Source organism: Lathamus discolor, chromosome 3, assembly GCF_037157495.1.
Source record: "Lathamus discolor isolate bLatDis1 chromosome 3, bLatDis1.hap1, whole genome shotgun sequence".
Classification (NCBI taxonomy): domain Eukaryota; kingdom Metazoa; phylum Chordata; class Aves; order Psittaciformes; family Psittacidae; genus Lathamus; species Lathamus discolor.
Window position 1 is genome coordinate 110,267,854 of NC_088886.1, and position 21,567 is coordinate 110,289,420.

Here is a 21,567-nt window from a genome sequence, read left to right on the forward strand (position 1 = left end):
CACAACCCATGACCAGGGCTGATCTGCACCAGAAGAAATACCTGCATGTAAATATGAAAGCTCTGGGATCAACTGTGCATGTTCCTTCTGTCACTTCCAGGGCTCGAAATGCTTGGAGGAGTAAACTCTGCAGCTCCATGGGGTTTTGTGCTGTTTTAGTTCAGGCTCCTCTCCTTGACATACTTTTCAGGGGCTTTAAAAGTATCAGGAGACTCTCTCAAGCTCAGTGCTTCTGACTAGAGCCAGAAAAAGCTCTACTTCAAGCAAAGTAACCACGCAAAATGAAATTCAGTTCCATCCCAATAATTATTAAAGCACACCAATAGATCTTCCTTTATTTTTGCAAGATAGAGGCCAGTGATGTTAACACCAAACTAGAATTTAATCCACTATAGTAAAATTCATCATAAATCTAGACTAAGTTTAGCAGCTGACTTTGTAATTGTTATAAATGAGACTTCACAACCTCTGCAAGACTCATAGCAGAATCTATGCAGCCATCAAAGTTGGAACGAGTAAATCCATCGCCCCCACAAACCAGGAGAGGTTGAGTATGAAGAATCATCTGTCCCAGAGAATTTGGCACAGCTTTTGTAACCTGCAAAAGAAAAGCATACATGCCGATGGAAAATAAAGTGTTTTATTTACCTGAATTTCACACCAGAAAGGTCTGTATTCTTGAGAAACATGCCTTCAAACAAAGCACCCCTTCCATCCCAGACTGTAGGTCCAAGCATCAACGATCAGCATACCATAGCAAAATATGGTATTTTTCTTCTGGAGTTAGATAATTAAAATAAAGCTTTCTTGTATGTAGAAATTTAGAAACTTTACAGCCCTGCCCTGTCTCATTCTCCATCAGTCTCAGCAGAAACGAATTGCCTGACCTTGGATAAATGAGGCATGGAGATCTCTAAGCCAAAAGGTATGAAGATAAATGATCTCACATCAGTAAAGGCGGGCTTGCAATAACTGTCATGATGACCTGCCCATGCTCCACATTGCTGAATAAGCATACACATAGCCTTGGGACAACCCACCCTGTCTCCAGCTCTGTTATGCTGGTCTCCTTTTTCATCTGAGTAGTACAACAAATTTTAGACACCGCTAGAGATACAGCCAACACCTCCTCTGTAAGTAGCATGGGACAAGTTCTGAATAAAGTTGCTTTGACAAATATTTAATATCATTCTCAATATATGCACTGTATTCATTTTCAATATAATTTCCCCGGCACTTCACCCTCAATTAAACTTTTATCTGTGGAGTGGCAACTCTTGAGCTGTTCTGTATAATATTTCTAAAAGGGAATGGACTTTGCTTTGGCCAGTACCTATTAATCTGAAGCTACCTGGAATTCATGTGGAGAACAAGACCTTTTGACGCTGTATTTCACGACAAATACCAAAGTATGCCAAATGGCAGAACAAAAGTATACATCATTTGTGTTTTTACCATGCTTGGCTGTGTCACACATAGTTGTAGCCTGTTTCAAACCTGAGTGTCCACACTGCACTAAACCAGTGCATGCCAGAGCAGCACTGTTGAATCTCAGAATAGAGGTAAGGCAGCAGCAATGGCCTAAGGGTACACATGTGAGCAAGGCAAACTCAGGCAGAAAGGATAAAAAAGATAAGAAAATGCGGGACAACTTGATGATGAAGTGATCAGAGGAGGAAGGTGCGAAGAAGTAGTCTGAGAAAAGGAAAAAAAACCCAACAAGACCCATAAGGATGAAACACTGAAAAAGAGGAAAAAACATCTAGAAAGCCAGAGAGAGAAGGAAAAAGATGGAAGAGCAGGAGCACAGCAGTAGACCAGCAATAGTGATCAAACCACAGAGATCATAAAGCATGATGAGCACAATTTTTTTCAGTTGTTTCTTGACTTTCTGCCTTTGATCCAAAGATATGTTTTAGATTCAAAGATATCTTTTGGTCCAAAGAAATGTTTTGGATTCCTGTGCAGTAAACCGTTACTGTATCCCATCATACAACTGCCAGCTTCGGTGAACAAGACCTAAAGTCCAAGGCATCCTGTTCAGTCCAAGGAATTTTTCCATTGATTCAAATGTACACTAAGCTAGCCAGTACCATTCTGTTATCTGCCATTTCCAAGTACGGGTCGGCTGCAAAACATTCACATTTATGTTACTGGCTGCATTTTGTGTTACTGGCATGTTAGCATCTCTTTAAAGGAGGTAATTTTCTGAAATCAAGTTGCAGCCAGTTGCAACCAATTCTCCATTATTTAACTTAGCAGAAGAGTCTAGCCATGTATGGTAAATCCAGCTGGAGATTGTCTTTCTCAGCACTAATTTTAGGTCAGTACTTTATTCCCAATTTTTTCTTACAGATTGAGGTCACTATGCGTAAACAACAAAGAAAGGTTTAGCAGAAAAAGGCTTTTCGAGTGTCCTTCCTTCTTGACTACCCAGTGCGTATTTGATGCTGACTGTACCGAACTACTTCTGGTTTGTCATACTGGTTTGAGCACAGGATGAGTATTTTTACATCTCAGCCTGCATCTTCTTGCCTGTGTGGAAGATTTTGTGCTCAAAGGTAGTAAAGGGCACACTCTAAATATAAGGACTGGGGAAAGAAATGATCCTACCCCTTCTTTAAGTTTTTCTGAAGCTGTTGTTCAACATAAATTCCAAATTACCCTCAGCTGTATGTCCCAGCCTGTTGGATCTCCATCCTCAAAGACTTCAAAGACTCAGCTAGATAAAGCCATGGTTGAGGTCACCTAGTGCTGGTGACAGTTCTGCTTTGAACAACAGGTTGGACTAGAGACCTGAAGAGGTCCCTTCTGACATCCCCTCTGAAGAGGCCAAATTTCTATGATTCTGTGTTTTCCCAGTATCCCTTATATATATAAAGTGACTCTGCCAAAGGAACATGATGGGTTAGGGACTGTTGGCTCTGAATGCTAATAGTGTCGTAGTGTAATTAAAGCAGAGGATCCAGAGCTGCAGCAGTGGAAGTTTGGAAGTCCTAATCCCTCATCTGCCATGGATAATTATAATGCCTGCATTTTAATCCCAGAATTGTGTTTGGCCATGTGAAGGATGTTATAGGCAGACTTAATTAACAAGTAGGATAAATCCTGTCTAAGAGTCAAGGGAAACATGCACCTATCTTATCAGTTCCCTTTGCTTCTGTGGCAACAGCTTATTATAACTGAAAGCAAATATAGCTTTAAGAGAAAGAGGGAGCTCTGTCCCAAATATTTAATTTAGGTAGTGATTATTTTATAGGGTGGCATTAGAGACTTCTTTATTGAGATAACGGATCTGACCTACACTGACCTGTTTGCAGTCTAAGACATACTGACATTGATCCACTGAACTAAAGACTGGTGATAATTCCTCCTGTGACACAGTCATAAAGCCCAAGCAGCTGCTGAAGTCAGCGGTTTTAGTTAGTAGCAGCATGGTCAAAAGCAGGCACAGACGCAGGAGAAAAAAGTGGGAAGAGCTCCAAATTGTACAGTGGTTAGAGAAAATAATAAAGTATCATTCAGTGGTATCATATCTGGATGTACTTTTTAAAAAGATAAACAGGACACACACCTAGTGATTTAGGGCAAGAATAGTTTTGAAGCAATTGTGGAAAATAAGAGTTCATTTCTACAGTCACTGTTCCAGCTACCTCTAAAAGATGAAGCAAAAGATACATGGTTATAATAAATCCTGTATTGCCATAATTTGCAAGGCTTCAAAAAGCATAGTTGTTTAGTAGAATGCAATTGAGAACGCAGTATTTTTTTATTCAGTAGCAAGAAATTAACTGCCATTCTTGTATTTTCCTTTATTCATTTAGAGAAGAGATTCAAGCAGCCCTGCGGAGAAGGACTTGGGGGTGTTGGCTGATGAGAAAATGAACATGAGCCAGCTTCAGTGTGCGCGCACAGCCCAGAAAGCCAACCGTATCCTGGGCTGCATCAAAAGGAGCGTGACCAGCAGGTCAAAAGAGGTGATCCTGCCCCTCTACTCTGCTCTTATGAGACCTCACCTGGAGTATTGTGTGCAGTTCTGGTGTCCTCAACATAAAAAGGACATGGAACTGTTGGAACAAGTCCAGAGGAGGGCCACGAGGATGATCAGGGCACTGGAACACTTCCTGTATGAAGACAGGCTGAGAAAGTTGGGGCTGTTCAGCCTGGAGAAGACCTCATGGCAGCTTTCCAGTATCTGAAGGGAGCCTACAAGGATGCTGCAGAGGGACTCTTCATTAGGGACTGTAGTGACAGGACAAGGGGTAATGTGTTCAAACCTAAACAGGGGAAGTTTAGACTGGATATAAGGAAGAAGTTCTTTACTGTGAGGGTGGTGAGTCACTGGAATAGGTTGCTCAGGGAGGTTGTGAATGCGTCATCCCTGGCAGTGTTCAAGGCCAGGTTGGATGAAGCCTTGGGTGGCATGGTTTAGTGTGAGGTGTCCCTGCCCATGGCAGGGGGGTTGCAACTTGATGATCTTAAGGTCCTTTCCAGCCCTAACTATTCTATGATTCTATGTTTTCATGGTGAAATGAATCAGAATGGGCAATATATGATGCATACGCTCACATGTTGTTTTTGACCCTATGCTAAAAGTGTAAGTAGTACAAGGAAAACACAGATTAAGACCTTCCATTGCAGACATAAACAAAGTAGCTGACTTTGACAAATTTTATGATACAGCTCTGTGATAGCAGCAGTATCTGGGGTGTATTAATTCTGTTAAAATACTTGTCACTTAGTACTCCCTTTCCAAAGGGGTAAACCAAGTGTCTGTCTATTCGAAAGACACTTGTGTTCACAAGTAGTCTGAAGCAGGCAGGTAATAGCACAGAAGAAAAGATCAGAAGTCACAACCAGAAAAAGATAACATAAGAGCGACAACTGTACAGAGATAATGTTACTAGCAAAAAAACCCCATGAACTGATAAAGAGCAACATATAAAACACACCATGATTTTTGTATGAGTCAGAAAAATAAACTTTGTGTTAATGAGACCAGGTTCCTAAACTGGATGCAGATCAAAGGGTATGAGCAGACTTCACAACAGTCATCTCCAGTAACTTTTCCAGATTTCATAAGAGGAAAAATTTTTAGGGGACTGCTTTAAGTAAATATTTTGCATCAACTTCCACATTGAATTTCACCAATGTAATTTAACTTAAGAGGCTTTGGTAAACACGTAGATACACTCCAATACTTTAGGCAACTGCCAACAATTTCCTTGGATTTCTAAAAGAAGTCTGTAAAATATACACATTTTGCTATTATTACTCTTAGGTAGTTTACTTTAAAATATTTTTCGCATAACATACTATTAAACTGAACTGGACCAAATCAAACAATAACAGTATGTCTGAATGCAAGGACTTCTGCTACTCTGTGGTAAACTGGGAATTTTGCTAATAATGCCACATACTTTCATATACAGAAGAGACAGGTCAAGTCATAGTTTTAAATATCAGCTAAAATCCCACTGAAGTATGTGGGATTTACTTGCTGTGCACTGCTCCTGTCTCTGCTTGTCAGGAGTGCTGCAATGTACTGTTGATCAAGGTCCACTACATAAAAAAGATGACTAGAAATGATCTGGCTATTGTTGGCCAGCCTTAGATGCTGTCCATGGCTACATGGAAGAATGTATTATGGATATCAAGCAACTATCCCCTTCCCTCTTGCTCACTGAGGATGAAAACCACTGAGTTGTATGATGCTCTGTTTCTTGCAGTGCCCTGAAAGTCTGTACTACAGCCCTACCCCAGCAGCATCCTCGCAGCTGACTGATACCACCTGAGAGTACCTGAGAGTATCTCCATTTCTGACACTTGATGCTGGATGGTTTAGGTAGGGATGGCACAATCCTCTCCAGGTAACTGAGAATTAACTGCTGCACCTCTGTAGGGTCTGAATCCAGGTATTCGCTTCCAAATGTCACAGTTGTGTGAACTACAACTGAGGGCCCAATTTCGGGAGACTCTGAAATAAAGAAGAGAGATGTTTTTGAAAGATTACTCATTAATACCTGCCTTCTCTGCATGCTGACAATGTGCCTCTAGCCCAGGACTCAAGAACAAAAATATCTGTGGCACCACTGTGTTCTTCCAGCTGGAAAAAAACACAAGGAGTAACAACACAAGTTGTTCACAAGAAGCACGGTGAAGAAATACAGGCTTTTTGCGAAATCTGTGATGGTTTTCCCATTCCAATAACCCTAGTTCCACACATCTCCTAGAGGAACCTCAAGGCATTCCTACACCCTGTAAGCAGCAGCAGAAGGAGCAAGGAACACACTGGAAGCAAACTCTTTCCCTGCTTCCTCCAAGACATTTTAACAGGCTCTACAAAGAGGGCAACCGCCTGGTAATTGTGGCAAACTGGCAAAAGAGAACAAGAATTAAAAACATGTAATTTGTAGACATTTTTCCATCCAGGTTTACAAATAGTAAGAATTGCTGCCCCTACAACAGCAGTGCACTTGGAGGCACGTGGGTGCTGCCACCTAACTGCAATGGAGTTGGGTTGGAGGTGAGGCTTCTCAAAGGGCTACACTTGCATCTGGAACTCATGTCATCACTGGCAATGGAAAAGGGGAAACTCTTTACCAAAGGCTGAAGCTCACCCAGCTGTGTTGTAAGATTAAGGCATTTACCATGCAACAGTGTTTACGTGGTTGAAAGGCTAGAACAAAACCAGTACTTTACCTTCATGGAAGGGAAGAAGTGGAACAGAAGCCAGGGCAGGTTAGACTGAGAAATCAGTACTTCCTTCTGTCCTGCACAAGTGAACACAAATCTTGCTGCTCTAGGAACTTCCAGGAAATCAATATGCATGTGTTGGGGAGTGTGAACTTTCAGTAACTTCTGCCCTCAGGCACATATGTGCAAATGAGACCCACCCACCCCCCAAAAAAAAAAAGAAAAGAAAAGAACAATTTGTCCCTTAAAAATCAACCAGGCTGCAGTGTCAGGGAAGGAACTGAAGGCACCTCAAGTGCTGATGTTCATCCCAGCAGACTTAGCCAAACTTCACTACAACTGGGGCTGATTGTAGGTGCTCTACAGCAAGAGACTCTGGTCCCTGATGGCATGTTGGCTTGCCACTTTACAGACATCTGGACAGCCAACAACCAGTGGCCAGAGACACTGCCTAGAATAGGGGATTTTCAGGCTCAGTGATTTCCCTGTGCCAATGCATGATGAGGACCGAGAAAATCCTTGTGTGAGCCATTCCTGCTGGGGTTGTTTCACTTCAAATGAGCAGGATGCATTTGCCGGTGCAAGGGCACAACCTGGGTTCTGCTATATTTCAGGTGAGAGCTCAAACTCAACAAGCTGGTTGTTAAATTAAGCAATCCCCTCTCACTCCGTCAAACTGAAATTCCACCTTTTGGAGGCTAAATGTTTGAATTAGCACATTCCTAGAAAAACATTTTAGTTTCAGCAAATGAGCGTTTTATGACCAAAGGATCCACAAAGAAAAAGGCAGCTGAACACTTTCTGACTAGTTCTGGCCTTCAGGTACCAACCTTGATAGAACTCTTTATCTCTCTCTTGGTGATGTCCAGCTCCAGCTCCTCCAGCTGGAAATTCCCTTTGAGAAGATGAAAAATTCCAGCTTTTCAAAGGCAACCAAAATGTCTTCTTCTGATAAGCTTTCTGTCCTGGGCTGATACTTCAGAATACACTACTGAGGTGCAGGAGTACCGAGTCTTAGCACCCACAGCAAGCATGAAAGCAATGGCTTTAACTTCCTCTAACTTAAGGAAGGATCTCTTAATGAGTCTCTTGGGTGGGCAGCTCAGTCAGCCCTTGCTCTCAAAAACTGTGCAAATGTGGTAAAAAAGGTGGGAAGATGTTTCCTGGTTGTGTTCAGAAATGCACCCTCACAGGCCATGTCTGCAGGCACCAAGACATGGTGCTGCTTTTCGTTATATAAGGCACACCTAAGAGCAGAAGATCACTCCCTTCACTCCCTGGGTTGGGCTTGCAAGCTCTGTTTTCAACAAGTACTACAGCTCTTTTCCTGGGCAATTTCCTGAAGTGTCCAAAAACTGAGTTTGTTTCCTATAATCTGAGGTACTGATTTTGCTCTTTGTATCTTGGGCTTGAAAGTATGCCTGAGCTACCGGGGATGGACAGGCCCAACATACCCACCCAACAATGGATTTGGGGTGAAGGCAAGGGAGATCTGGGGACTAACGACTATGAAACAAAGATCACTCTTGTCTAGAAGCAGAGTCAACCAACCAGGCCACCTTCTTCCCTGAGCTCTGATTAACTGATTACCTAACATCCAGCTTCAGCCTCATCTTCCTGAGATTTCTCCTACCACCCCGAAGCCTGGTTTCACAGGCTAGCACAGGGCATATTTCTGTTCAATACAGCTTTTCCAGTTGTCTGCAAAACCACCAGAAATGCTACTCAGTCTCTCCTTCCCATTTTAGGGGAGAAAACAGGTATTCTGACATTCCTACATACAGATTCAGGGACAGCAGACCAAGTAGGGAAGCCTATTAGGTGCATTGGAAGTTATTATAGTGTGCATGGTATTCTGGCAAATTCATTCCACATAAACTTGGCAAAAAGGCTCACTAAAAGACATCTAACTTTTTAATAACATACTCATTGCTTGCTGTGACTTGTTATAGCCAATGGTTCTTGGACAGGGCCGCCTTCTTTCAAATCTCTCATCTCTTCCACAGCATGTACAAAACAAGTTTCAGGAGAACAGGCAGTTCGTTGAGTTTTTGATTTCTCCTTTGAGCTACTGATAGCTTGGAGAGCTTCCAGAGGCCACTGAGTCACAGCCTTCCAGTACTGAAATATGCAGTCTGCAAGGATCAAGTTTAGCCTGAAGCCCTTTTCTTTCTCCTGCAAAAACACTGGCTTAGAGAGGAGTTTTAAATACACTTTTCCCTGAAAACAATGGGTGTACCTCACCCTTGATGCACTGGGTATGAGCGACTGTTCAGCCATTGCAGAGATAAACCCATCATTTTTCTCCCTGTGCATTTAGATCAGGCTGCAACAGTTAGCTTAAAAATTATAGCCTCTGGCAGGGCTTCTCATGAGATTTTAATTTCTTTTATCTGTGGCAAGAATGCACGCCATCTACAGTCATGCTAGTAGATGACAAAGTAGCATGTGAGATGTGGCATGGCCAAGAACACTTGGCAGTATGAGGGGTAATGATCTAAGGGTGAATGGAAGCAGAATAAGAGCTTTCAACTTCTCTCAGTTCTCATCCCAGCTGCATGGCAATTAGTCTGATCAGTTGATGAAGTGGAAGGCATAAGATGCCAGGTAGATCACACCTTGAATGAGATGGCAGAGTTGGCTGTAGCTTACACCTACTTGCTTAATGAGCAAGGAGCCACCCTGCCAGAGTTGGCAGCAGTTGCTGAGAGACCCCACTGAAAAACTACAAGCAACAAGCTTGTGCCTGGCTCTCCCTCCTTTGTGAGCTGCATCACCACAGTGGCAAGATCTGGTGCTTACCCCTGTCCCTTCTGGTCTGCCTCTGTTGATTTGCACCAGGAAGAAAGTGGCTTTTTGTGCAGAGACCCTGTTGAGGCTGCATCCAGGAAGAGAAGTGCTGGTATCATTCTGTGCAGCAACAGCAGTTTGGCAGACATAGTATGTGCCCAAGCTTTGGACTTTCTTCCATGGCACAGGGAATATGCAATACTACAGATTTCCTTCACTCCTGCATTAAGCTTTCCTCATTCTACTGTTAATTTCTTTTGCTCTGCTGCATTGCACAGGACCAACACAGGATAGTAGATGCAAAGCGACAAATGTGAGAATAAACACTTAACTTTCAAGGTCCATGTAAACAGAAAAGAACTGAATGTTTTCTGGCTGAGCCAGCCCAGCATCCACTCTGTGACAGATAAGGTGTTGCAGCAGCTGCTACATCCCTGCTGGGCCCAGCAGCAGTAGCTGAGGCTGTGCAGACCCTGCAGACTGTGGAGTAGCTTGTTCATAGGGATGGGAAGAGTGGTGGAGCCAGGCTCTGAAGTGGGCCCCAGATTTAACATGGCCATCATCTTTGGGATGTCTTGGCCACCACCACAATCTATATGTAATCATTCCAAGCAGCCTGCAAGGCTAAGCAAAGTAGTAGAGATGAATAAATCCCTTTATTTTGTCTCAAAGTATGAAGTTCCACCAATCCCCCACAGAAAAGTCTAGCTCACAAAGACCTTATGGGAGATGCTGAAGCACCTTAGAGCAGAAGTCCAGCTGCACTGATCAGCAGTGTCTTCCCCTCTTAGCAAGTCTGAAACCACATACATGGAAAAGGAAAATGGATGAATTGAAAATACAGGAAATAAAACAAATGTAGAATTAAGTAAGTGGGGAACTGAAAAGTGAGGTTCTAACTGCACCTTCCACATCCTAAAGGGAAGGTGACAGAGATGACACAGCCAGACTTTTCTTAGAAGTGCAAAGCGACAGGACAAGAGCCAATAGGCACAACTGCAACAACAGAAAATCCCAACTGGACATGAGGATACAGCCCTTTCCCATGGGAGTGGGGTATTCCTAAGATGGGGCCTCGAGTGGTGGTGGCGTCTCCATCCTTGAGGTCTACCCTGATTCACCTGGACACCTGCTGCAGCTGTGATGTTTGAACTGCTGGGAGCAGGGTCAGACCAGAGGCCCCAACCATGCTGCCTCCAACTGAGGCCCAGTAGGTTTGTATAAGCCCATGAAAACAGACAAGGAAGACTTCCAACACTGAGTACTGTGAAGTAGAAGCTGTCACAGGTAGGAGACATATGAACTATCCTGAAGGGGCGTCAAGGACAGAAAGCACGAAAGCAATTAGAGCTCACCATACACTGCACTTCAGCCAGTTATAACTGAATTAAGTACTAGCAAAGTCTCCCCATGTTGACCTCTCTGGGGAAACTGATTTTTAACCTACAAGCTGGAAATGAGGGGAAAGATGTTTGGACAGTAAGCAGAAGGTGGCCATCAGCTTCTTAACATTTTGGGACTGTCTCAACACTCATCATTAAATCCCAGCTGGAAGAATCACACAGGCTGGGTAAAAAAAAGAGGATAGACTGCTGGCAGCAAGAATTTATGCAGGATTAAGCCTGTTAGGAGTATTAGCTTTCAGGAAAATGATGGGGCTACTAAAAGATGTCCTGGGGAAAAGCATAGAGAACAAAGCCCAGGGCCACATCCCCAGCATAGTGGCTTGTGGCTCAAGAGCATCTGGTATCAGAAAGGTGGCTCCTAGCTTTGAATAACACATTTATTGTAGGATAATAGGTAGGATAGAAGAGCATGGTGTCCTGGGTGAAGCTGCTCAAGCAAAGCTGCCTGGGCTAGAAGTGCAGCTGTTACTATTATGGTGGGATAAAAAGACTTGTGGGCAAATTCCTCCACACACTCTGTACTGCAGGACAGTGACAATATGAACAGCCCCTGGTGCCAAGTCCTCCCATGAGGACCTTCTTCTGTCCTGGGAAGTTCTCAGATGATATTAAGGGTTTAAAGTCAGGTTCTGTGGTGGCCATGTCCTCCTTACCATCGGTCTCAGGGAAGGAAGGGGAAGGAGAGATCACCAAAGCATAAACACCTCACTAAAACAAAACATAACTTCTGATCACAAAAATCTTCCCCCTTGCAAAATGTAAAAGCTACTCTTCCCTGGTGAATCTATGCCAAGGTCAGGAGGGTTAGACTAGATGATCTTTGAAGGTCCCTTCCAACCCAAACCGTTCTATGGCTCTGTGAAAACCTGAAGTCAGAACACATACTGATAAAAAAACAAGATATGGGTTTGCTTCCTGTCCCTCAGGACTTTTGAATCTTATTGGGGAGATGTGTTTTGCCATCCAAAACCCATTCTGGTCCTGGGTAGCATGAAGAGAAGGGGAAGGGCTTCATCACTGCCACACCAAACAAACCCTCGAAGCTAGGCTGTAAAGGAAATACTGCTGGGTTAACATGGAGGGCAGCATAGATGCTGGAACTGTATCCCTACTCCCTGGGAGGGGTCAGCAGGCTGCCAAAAGACATGCATGCAGGCCATATAAAACTGCATCTAAAATAAAAAAAAAGAACAGTGATTAACTTTACCACACCTAGCAAGCAAGCAAGAGAGATCGAGGTTTGCTTTCAAAATGCCATGCTGCTATTTAGCAAAACAGTTAGCAACCTTTCCAAGTTATCCTCAGAAATTCTTGTGGTTCATAAGGTCCTGGATTCTCCCTGGAATAAAATCTGCTCTGTCTTGCAAAGCACATTTTGGAAGACTCCATGTAAAGAATGGCACTAACTTTTTTATATTCAGAAATTGAGTATTCCATTATCCTTACAGGCAGCTTCTTATTAGTTTTCTAGAAGGAAGGCAGGGCAGGCAGGGGATTATGAAGAAACTGGCCATGTAATGAGTGGAAAACCTAAATAACTCTGTAACTCTTCCATCTTCCTGAAAGTTCTCATGTCAGTACTGAGACGATAAAGGCATCTGTATTTTAAAATTAAAAAGGATACTCAAGAATTACACTGATCCTGAAAACCTGCAAGACGAATCTTCCCTTTACATTATATAACCTTGCAATCCTGAAGCAAAAGATTCCATTTTTATCTGTCATCTATCTTTAGTCCTCCAGAATGTAAAGAGATGCAAAGACTGCAGTATTACTTAGATAAGGCTTGAAATATTTTATGCTGAAGAATTCCCACTGTCCCAATGACCAGCTATAAATATTTATGGGGTGTTTAAGGCAGCCAATCACACAAATATTTAATATTCATTCATACCACACAGGGAATTCGAGATACAGTTCTTGTAGGCTCTTTCTTACGTAATGCTCAAGCACATTACCTCTGCAGACAGAGACGCAGTTTTAAGAACAGCAGCTGAGATCCTCAGCTGATGCAAAAAGCCTTCCTTCTCAGAGGATCAACATGCTCCAGATTACGGTGGTAACAGCAGTACAGAAAAATAGAAACTACAGCCTTATTATCGATACTTCCACATAAATCAGGAAGAAAACAGAAATCACCCATAGTTATCAGCAAGGAACTAGGTTGTGTCACAATGAAGCCAACTAATGGTGGTAATGTTGTGCTGCCAAGAAGAGCTGCCAGGGACTTCCCTGGGTGCCTTCCCCACCCAGCAGTCTAAGCTGTGCCTGGGTCAGGCTCACTACCTCCTCCCCATCACAGTGAGGGTTAATCCATCACAGAAGACTCAATTCCTCTTCTAACAGTGTAAACAAAGACAAACTCTGAGAAGTCATGCTGCTCTGTTTCACCCCCCTGGACTAACAGAAAGATGGCATGTTCATCTGGCTTGTTCTCCATTACAGAAGTTCATGGGACATGCTGATGACAGTTATGTTGAATGCAAACTTACGATTTAAAGAATACCATTACACATTAGATGTCTGAAGAACCAGCAACCCTTGAGCAGTCTGCATAAAGAAATCAAGGGGAAAAGAAAAAGAGAGGGGATGCTGCCATATATCCTAGCCAGAAAAAGCGTTATGAGTCTGCAAGTGCCATGCAACAAGCAGCGATTCAGAGCTCTGCAGCTCATTACAACACAGCGAGGTGCCAGTGGTCCTGAGGGAAGTGTGCAACTCTAAGAGCAAAGGCTGAGATTTCTACAGAATTACAGACTGCAACTCACCAGCTCTGCTAATGAACCCATTCTATTGTATAATTATATCAACAAGGTTGTTACAGGTATTTCACTGATAAAATATGAAACCTGCGTAAGAGAAAGTTTTATTCTCTGCTTTAATAAATGAGTCAAAGCAGGGACTACTATGTCTCATACAAACGAAAAGGACAGTTGGGACTTTCATAGTGAAGGCTAGACTTTCCCTTTTATTCTTTGAGGGCTACACTACTTGCCTTTAGGTAGATGTCATACAGATGGAGCTATTTTTTTTGATAATTACGTGTTTAATGAAGAGTCCCTTATCAGAAAGCTAGAGCTATTTCATTTGGATTTCTATAGTTCAATGCTGTTAATCAAAACGTTAGTATTTGAGGTGGTAACAAGGGTTAAATAAATCTCCTTAATTGTGGATACATCAAAGTATGTGTAGAAACACCAGAAAAATCAAATTTCTGTTTGTGTCTTATCCATTAGTCACTTTTACTTGTGCTTAGAGAACTGCAGCCACGTTCCTCCATCTGTTGAGGATATACACCACATGATAAGCATTGCAGCCACATCTGATGGGCAGTAAAGCAATTTTCCCTCTTAAGATTATTGCAATGGAGGGATGCATGCATGCGGGTGCTTGAGAAATAACACAAAACTGAATATACAGGGACAGTGTATATGGCATAGGGGAGCAACAGTGGAAGTGGGACCATTCAGACATCAGCTGGAGAAGGTGATGGCTTTTGGGGAAGGATGACTACCTTGAAAGATCTCAGCTGCTTCACCCAGGAGATCCAACATAAATCATAGCCTGAATATTTCTGCTGTCTCTCTCTCTGAATGCTTACATTTTCATTTTCACCACCATCTTCTTCAGATGAATCACAACCAGTCAAGGTTGAAGAATGGAAGAATGGGAAGTATGATGAGTGGGGCATGGTGCTAAAACATCAGCAATGGGACACCCCCCCCCCCCCCAGAAAAAAAAAGGGCGAACGAAGGACAGCAAGGTGCTGCTGTACATCTCACTGAAATGTTCTGGAGGTCAGGAGCATGGAAAGAAAAATACAAACGCAAAACATTTGCATACGTGCTAAAACAAGCATAAAGGAACTTTATATTCAAGTGTTTTGGCTGCAGTACCCCGTACATGTAAATAAATTTCACACTCAGCTCCTCTTGCCCATGATTTCTTGAAGTATGTATGTGTGTGTGTATATCTCTATTTTCAGCAGAGCTGTGCATGCATTTGAAGTGAATCGCTTGGTGACCACTTGTGATTTTTATACTTCTTTATGTCAGCATTACTGAACACAATACAGGCATGCTTTCCAACCCTCCTGTGCTCAGCTCAAGTGCTCGCAGCCAGAAATACTGCTGCAGCTAACACGTACTGCTGTCTCCCAAGTACTACTTTTCCTGGAAAAAAGCGTAAATCTGCAAAATGCAAGTTCATCGGAAGACACAGCACAGTCAAGGCAGCTGGTTGACTGTTTATGTGTCAGAAGGAGAGATCTACCAGAAAGAACTCATCTTCAGTTGCTGGCCCGCAGCTTGTTCCAGCCCTGTGAAGGCATATAATTTGTTCCTCTCGGAAAATTTTACTCATATAAACAGATCCCTCCACAATATGAGGGAAATTTCAGTGAGAAAGGTATGTGTCAACACTTACGTTCTGGTTGTTTCTATATATTAACAATGGCACAAACACTTTCTGTTAGGTTAAATTGCATTTGGAGACAGCAAAGACACTATATTAGGTATTCGATAATTCCATTATAATTCCATATTTGTTGCTGGCACTTTGAGATAACACATGCAAGCAGTTGAGGAAAGGACAGGTGAATTTCTCCCTTGGGCTGTCTTCTTCGGCACAGCTAGAATCAGGCAGCTGGGATGGACGACACCAGTAGGTGCTATCAACTATCAAGTACTTATCATCAAACACAACAATGGCAATATAATCTTAGATGCAAGAAAATCTCCAGCTGCACATTGTCAGTTACAAGGAAACAATGCCAGAGAAAAAATAAGATCATCCTGTATTTGGCTTTTCTTAGACTTGTTTTACATATTCACTATCGGTCCTGCTGGAGAAAGTGTATCAGGGTAGCTGCATCTTTATCTTGCCGAGTTCAGCCATTCTTCTGTTTCAAAAACTTTTCCCTCTTTTCAGACGAAAAGGCTAAATTCTTAGGAAAAATAATAAAACTGGGCTTCCACAGTGGTGTCTTGATTCATCTGTCCAACACCTTTGCTCCCAGCATAAACTGCTGTTTCTGGAGGCAATTCAAGAGCTATTGCTACCCAGCTGGCTTTGGTGCAAAGAAGGACATACTTGGAAGAGCCAACTTGAACTGTACGATCAGCACAACAAGCAGGAGTGCAAGGTCCTGCGTCTGACACAGGACAACCCTATGCATTAACTGTGTTAAACAACAGACCTTTCTGAAAAGATCCTCCTGGTTATTGGTGGATCGACCACTGAATATAAGCCAGCAGTGCAAAGGCGGCAAATCACATCACATCAGGACCTTGAACAACATGATATAATCTTGCAGCTGGATCTAAATTCAAACTTTGCATGGGGATAGGACCAGACAACCTCTAGTCGTCCTTTCCAACCTGAAGGACTGTGACTCTTCAATTGGTAGAGGCAGGCAATGGAATAGGGGGCAATATCCACAGGCTGAACCTTGGGAAGTTCAGATTGAAGATCAAGAAGCACCTTTTCCTCCAGTGGAGGTGCAACCCTAGGACAGGTCACCAGCAATGTGGGGGATCTCCATTCTCGTTTTTTATTTTTAAGCTCAGATAGACTAAAGAACAGCTGCCCCAACCTTGTGCTAGCTGCTGTGAATGAGAGCTGAAGCAGAGATCTTCAGAGGTCCTGGCCATTAGAACTGCTGTTATACTGTGACACATCCTTATGATGATAGCTTATCACATTAAATTGCAAGTTTATGGTGAAAAGAGGGAAGGCATGCTCAAACCTTTTAGCTGTTTTCTAGCATGGCGACAGTGTGTAGATATAAGGGTGATGGGCAAGGTTTTCAGTGCCCTGCCCAGACGGTTCTAACATAACTGAGGTCTGCAGACTGGCCAGGAAACAACAAATACCAGCCAAACAAGGAAGACTACAAACAGAAGTCTTCCAGGTCTAAACCTCAACATGCTTTAGCATGGTGAATTTGGTAATACTTAATGATTACATATTTAGCAGCAGCTGATTATGAAAATCCTTCCTTATTCTGGGACAGTGAGTAACAGTGCTTTGTAGGTCACCACAAAGGTGGGTAGGCTTTTACCCCTACTTAACGGATGTAGTTAAGTCTGGGCATCATTGCAACATGAGCAAGTAACAGAACTGGGAGGTGGTTTCAGCTCCTAATGAACTTGATTAAACTCGAATGCTAGTGTTTTTTTTCTTGAGCTATTTTGTGCCAACATACTCATGGTATATGAAATACATTTAATAAATAAAACATACACTTTCTCAAGTGCCATCTTCCAGAAACAGATGAGATGTGTCTGCCTTGTGGGCTGGTCTCCAAGCTTTACTGAGAAGCTGCACTTGTAATGGTGCAACCATTCCAAGGGCTCTCCGTGATTATAAAAGCGCACTGGCTAACTCTAAATTAGACTGAATAGCCTCAATTATATAACTCATTACTACTTGCAAGCATGCTCTGTGGAAAGAACAGACAGGAGTTGTAATGGATGATGTGAGATAAATTGGCATGTGTGTGAATCAATGTTTAAACAAAGGAACTCCAGCTCTTTCTTGGAATAACAATATTTTGATGTCTCAAATCCCCTGACACTGGTTCTATAAAAGCAGTAACGTAAACCATGTGCTGGGTGGTGATTTTCTGAGGACCTTCCCACTTTCATTGTGTACTTTATTATAGGCCAAATGTGACATGAAATGCTATCCACTGTGGCGTGGAGTTAAATAATTGCTCTGTTGAGAATAGCAACACTCAATTAAGCAGCATTTTTCATGATCTACACCCTCTATTGTCACTGTGTTTAAGGGAAATAATGGGAGCACTGACCTATATTGCGTTTCTTATTGTCGATGGAGATGAAGCGTATGCAGGGATTATCGGTGATGTACTGTGCAGCCCAGGGGACATCAATCCGTGTACCGGCTTCATAGAAAAGTCCCAGAGCGTAGCGGGAGGAGTAGCTCACAGATTCCAGTTGCTGCTTTTGACTTTCATTAATTACTGTGGAAAGAAAAAAAAAGTCAGTCAATTCCTCTTCTCTCAGAACATTAAATATGTGAATGCTGTGGTTAAGCTGATTATTCCTTCCTGAAAATGACCAGACTCCTAAAACTAAGAATTTAATATTAAGCCTAGTGCTTTGTAACATCTTTTCTGGGGCACCTCTTCATGAAGTTTTAATGGTGCATTATGTAGAGTATGGCCTCCACATGCAACCTACCCCCATCTGGTGACGGCTTATCTCCCAGTTCTCCCCTAGTTGCTTCTGAGTTGAAATTTCAATTATGGGCGACTTTTCTCCAAATCTTTTCTCAAAGGGTGTATAAATGGGAATAAGTGGCTTGGGTTGCCTCTAGCACATGAAGTAAAATATCGTATAATTCTTCAAAACCTCAAATGACTTCACATATCAACAAAATGAACACAAGGGACTCTTGAACCTCTGGCGAAAACAGCCCGGCAACTTCTGTGTTGCAACTCAAATGGATGTAGAAAACACTTCAGTACACAAAGGGTTCATAGTGAAGTTCAGTTCCTTCAGCTGAAGGTACTTTGCAGCAGTTTAAAACATCTCAGGGCAAATATGAATCCACTCCTCCCTGTGATTAACTCTTATATCTTCTAATTACCGTAAGATCTGCTTTTTGCCTCCATTTTATAATCTTCATAAAAAGCTGTACAAAGTAGCATTAGCCCCACTGTGCATTCAAACCCAATTTTATTTCATGTCAAAGAGAAGTACAACAGTTTGATTAATTGTTAGGTACCACATCCCTTCTTCCTACTGAATGGATGGCCAGTGCTTCTGTGAGCTGGAGCAGGATGTGCTAAGACAAGAAATCACAGTGGTGTCCCGCTTGTATGTGAAACCGCACGCTCAGCTGGGCTTGTTTGGAGATTTGATACTGAGAGGTGAGAGAACAATAACTTAAGTGCTTCATTTTACGTCAAATTCAGCTGACATGGTGAATAGTTTGTATGAAGAAAGGCGCAGCTGACGGCTGTATCTACCATGGCACTTCCCACAGGCAGCGGGCTAGGTGTTGAGTGGTATCCTCAGAAAGACTTCAGCAGAAGTCCTGCCCCAAGGCAGTCCAGCCTCATGAGTGGGACAGGCTGAGGTGGGCTGGAAGGGGCAGCTCTACATGCAAGGCTCCACAGGTGAGAGGCATCTGCAGACTCATGCACACTAAGCTGGCCAGGAGTCACAGCAGTGAAGGCCAGCTAGCCCAGTGCAAGAGCACCCAGCAAGTCAAGGGAAAGTATTACTCCCCTCAGGTGAAGCCACATCTGGCACCTGGACACACTGCAATTTGTTGTGTCCCCCAGTACAAGGGAGACAACAAACTAGATAAAATCCTGTGCAGGGTCACTAATGGGGTCCACTAAAGGGGATGTCCACACCCAGGATATCACCCAGACACGGCCCCAAACGACTTGCAGCAGTGTTGCACCTACTGGGAGCAGTGTTAGGCTGAAGACCCCTGCCCTGGTGTCTCTGGTCAGAGTTGGTGGGACTGGGCGATTCTGTGTACCGTACCCACACCACAGTCACCTCCATCTGCTTGCAGTTAATGTGCTTTGAAGAATGCTGGTGTGACATGACCGTGTCATGACTAATGCTGCTCCTCAAAATTTGCGACCAGGACAGTTTCATCTCACAGTCCCTCCAACCAGCACATTCTCTCCCCAGAAACTGGTATTTCCTGCTGTGCCAAAGTGAGACTCTGGGTACCAGGGCTGCAAATCAAACCTCTGTTCATGGTGCCAGGATGCAGGCACTCCTGAGTCATGCAGTGCCAGTGAGGGGCAGGAACCCAGAACCACTGGCAGAGTGTTTTCCAGCAGGATACATGTTTGAGAGCACATTCAGTCATGCTGAAATCCTCAACAACTGCCACAAACCTGTAAAACCTACCTACCACCAATATGCATCAAGCTCCATTCCCACCACCACTACTGCTTTCTCAAACAGCATCAAGGCTGCATGTATTCCTAGTCTATTTACATGTCAATAACAACGAGCAGGGGAGAGTGTCACTCCTGAGCCCTTCCTGGTGGAGAGGAGGGCTGGTGTCACCCCAGATCTTACCAACCTGCGGGTGACCATTTCAGTCTACAGGTTCTGAATTCAAAGTCTTAGCCATGACTAGTCCATTCAGGCAACATTTCCATGTGGCCTCCCAAAATGTGTAGGGACACAACCCATGTCCCTGTTCAGGGATCTCTGACAGTCTCACTATGTAAGCCATGAAGCCTACTATGTATCAGAAGCCTTGGTGAACCACCAGAGAAGATTCACTGAGGATACTGAGGCCACTCATCACAGAGAGGTGCCTTCTACAGGAGGATGCATGGTCTGCAGACTGTCACAATCTCTCACCTGAAAACCCACCAGTCTGCTCTTAGGTCTCTGCCCCATCCTGCTGCTTCTCTAGTTGTATATTTTTTCCAAGATGTCTCTCCACATTATTCCTCTGTACTTCATGGAGAAGACCAATTTCAGAGGCTGCTTTTTGCCTCCTGCTGTGAAGCAGTGACCTCAGGTACAGAGTGCTCTCCTAACTGAGGTTACTGGCTGGTCTCCCCCACCCCACATGACATTCACTCCCATACCAGCCTTTCCTAATCACCAGCACATGAGAAGATCACTAGTCAGAGTCCATCTCAAATCCCATCAGAAATAAACCTTGAAATGCCTTATAAAACTCATAAAAAGCTGGGGAGAAGAAAGAAGAAGAAATAAGACATCTTGCACTAGGGGGGGTGGTCCTGGAGCTGCCTGACAGAGGAAGCCAGAGGACAGGCCATCCCAGGAGAGCAGGACTGGCTGAGCAAGCATGATGGGGTTGAAGAAGCTCCCTTTCCCTCTCCAGTCCAATGAGCCCTCTGAGAAGGTGCTGAGGCACCTTGCATCTTTCCAAGGAAGATCAACTCCTTTCCATGGACCTCAGGAACTCCCCTAAGTACTGGATCAAAGACCCTTAGACCTCTGCTGTCACATTCCCTTGGCAAAGCTGCCTCCATGTAAGTTATGGCACAGAAGGGCTCCTGTTCATTACACTGCTGGTCTGTGACCAAGATCCAGTAACAGTATAGCATGGAGAATGCTGTTGGTATGCTACTGCCTTGAACAGGCTTTTGCACCACACATAGATGCTCTCTATGGAAGAACAACCCTGTACAGCATGTTCCAGAGAAAACCAGAGAGTTGTGATTGCAAGAACTTCTCTTCAAGGTCATCTCTTCTTGCTTCATCCTAAGCATGTCCCTCCTGAGGAACTGTTGGTTCCCATCTTGCCCCAGGACTTCAAAACATGATGTAGACCCTCTGTCTGTGTCTGCCACCTGGATGGCTGGCTCTGAAAACCCTAATGTACAAAGGACCCTGCTCAGGCTCCCTCTGCCTTCATAGAATCATAGAATAGTTAGGATTGGAAAGAACCCCAAGATCATCTAGTTCCAACCCTCCTGCCATGGGAAGGGACACCTCACCCTAAACCATCCCACCCAAGGCTCTGTCCAACCTGGCCTTGAACACTGGATGGAGCATTCACAAGCATCAGCCCACCTCACAAGCATGTCAAGGTCCCTCTGGATGGCATCCCTTCTCTCCAGCATATCAACCGGACCACACACCTTGGTGTCATCGGCAAACTTGCTGAGGGCGCACTCAATCCCACTGTCCAT

General features: G+C 43.6%; 1 protein-coding gene across 2 annotated transcripts in view; it reads right to left on the bottom strand.

Annotated features, from left to right (window-relative positions):
• Positions 1 to 306: 306 nt before the first annotated feature.
• RNLS (renalase, FAD dependent amine oxidase) overlaps positions 307 to 21,567 on the bottom strand; it is a 72,437-nt gene continuing 51,176 nt past the window's right edge. For both annotated transcript variants that reach the window (XM_065671150.1, XM_065671151.1), the window contains exons 5-7: positions 17,704 to 17,877; positions 5,802 to 5,977; positions 307 to 598 (exon numbers count right to left, since the gene is read on the bottom strand). In XM_065671150.1, coding sequence (XP_065527222.1) covers positions 446 to 598; positions 5,802 to 5,977; positions 17,704 to 17,877 — 503 coding nt within the window. In that variant the 3' untranslated portion in view covers positions 307 to 445. The remainder of the gene's footprint in view (positions 599 to 5,801; positions 5,978 to 17,703; positions 17,878 to 21,567) is intronic.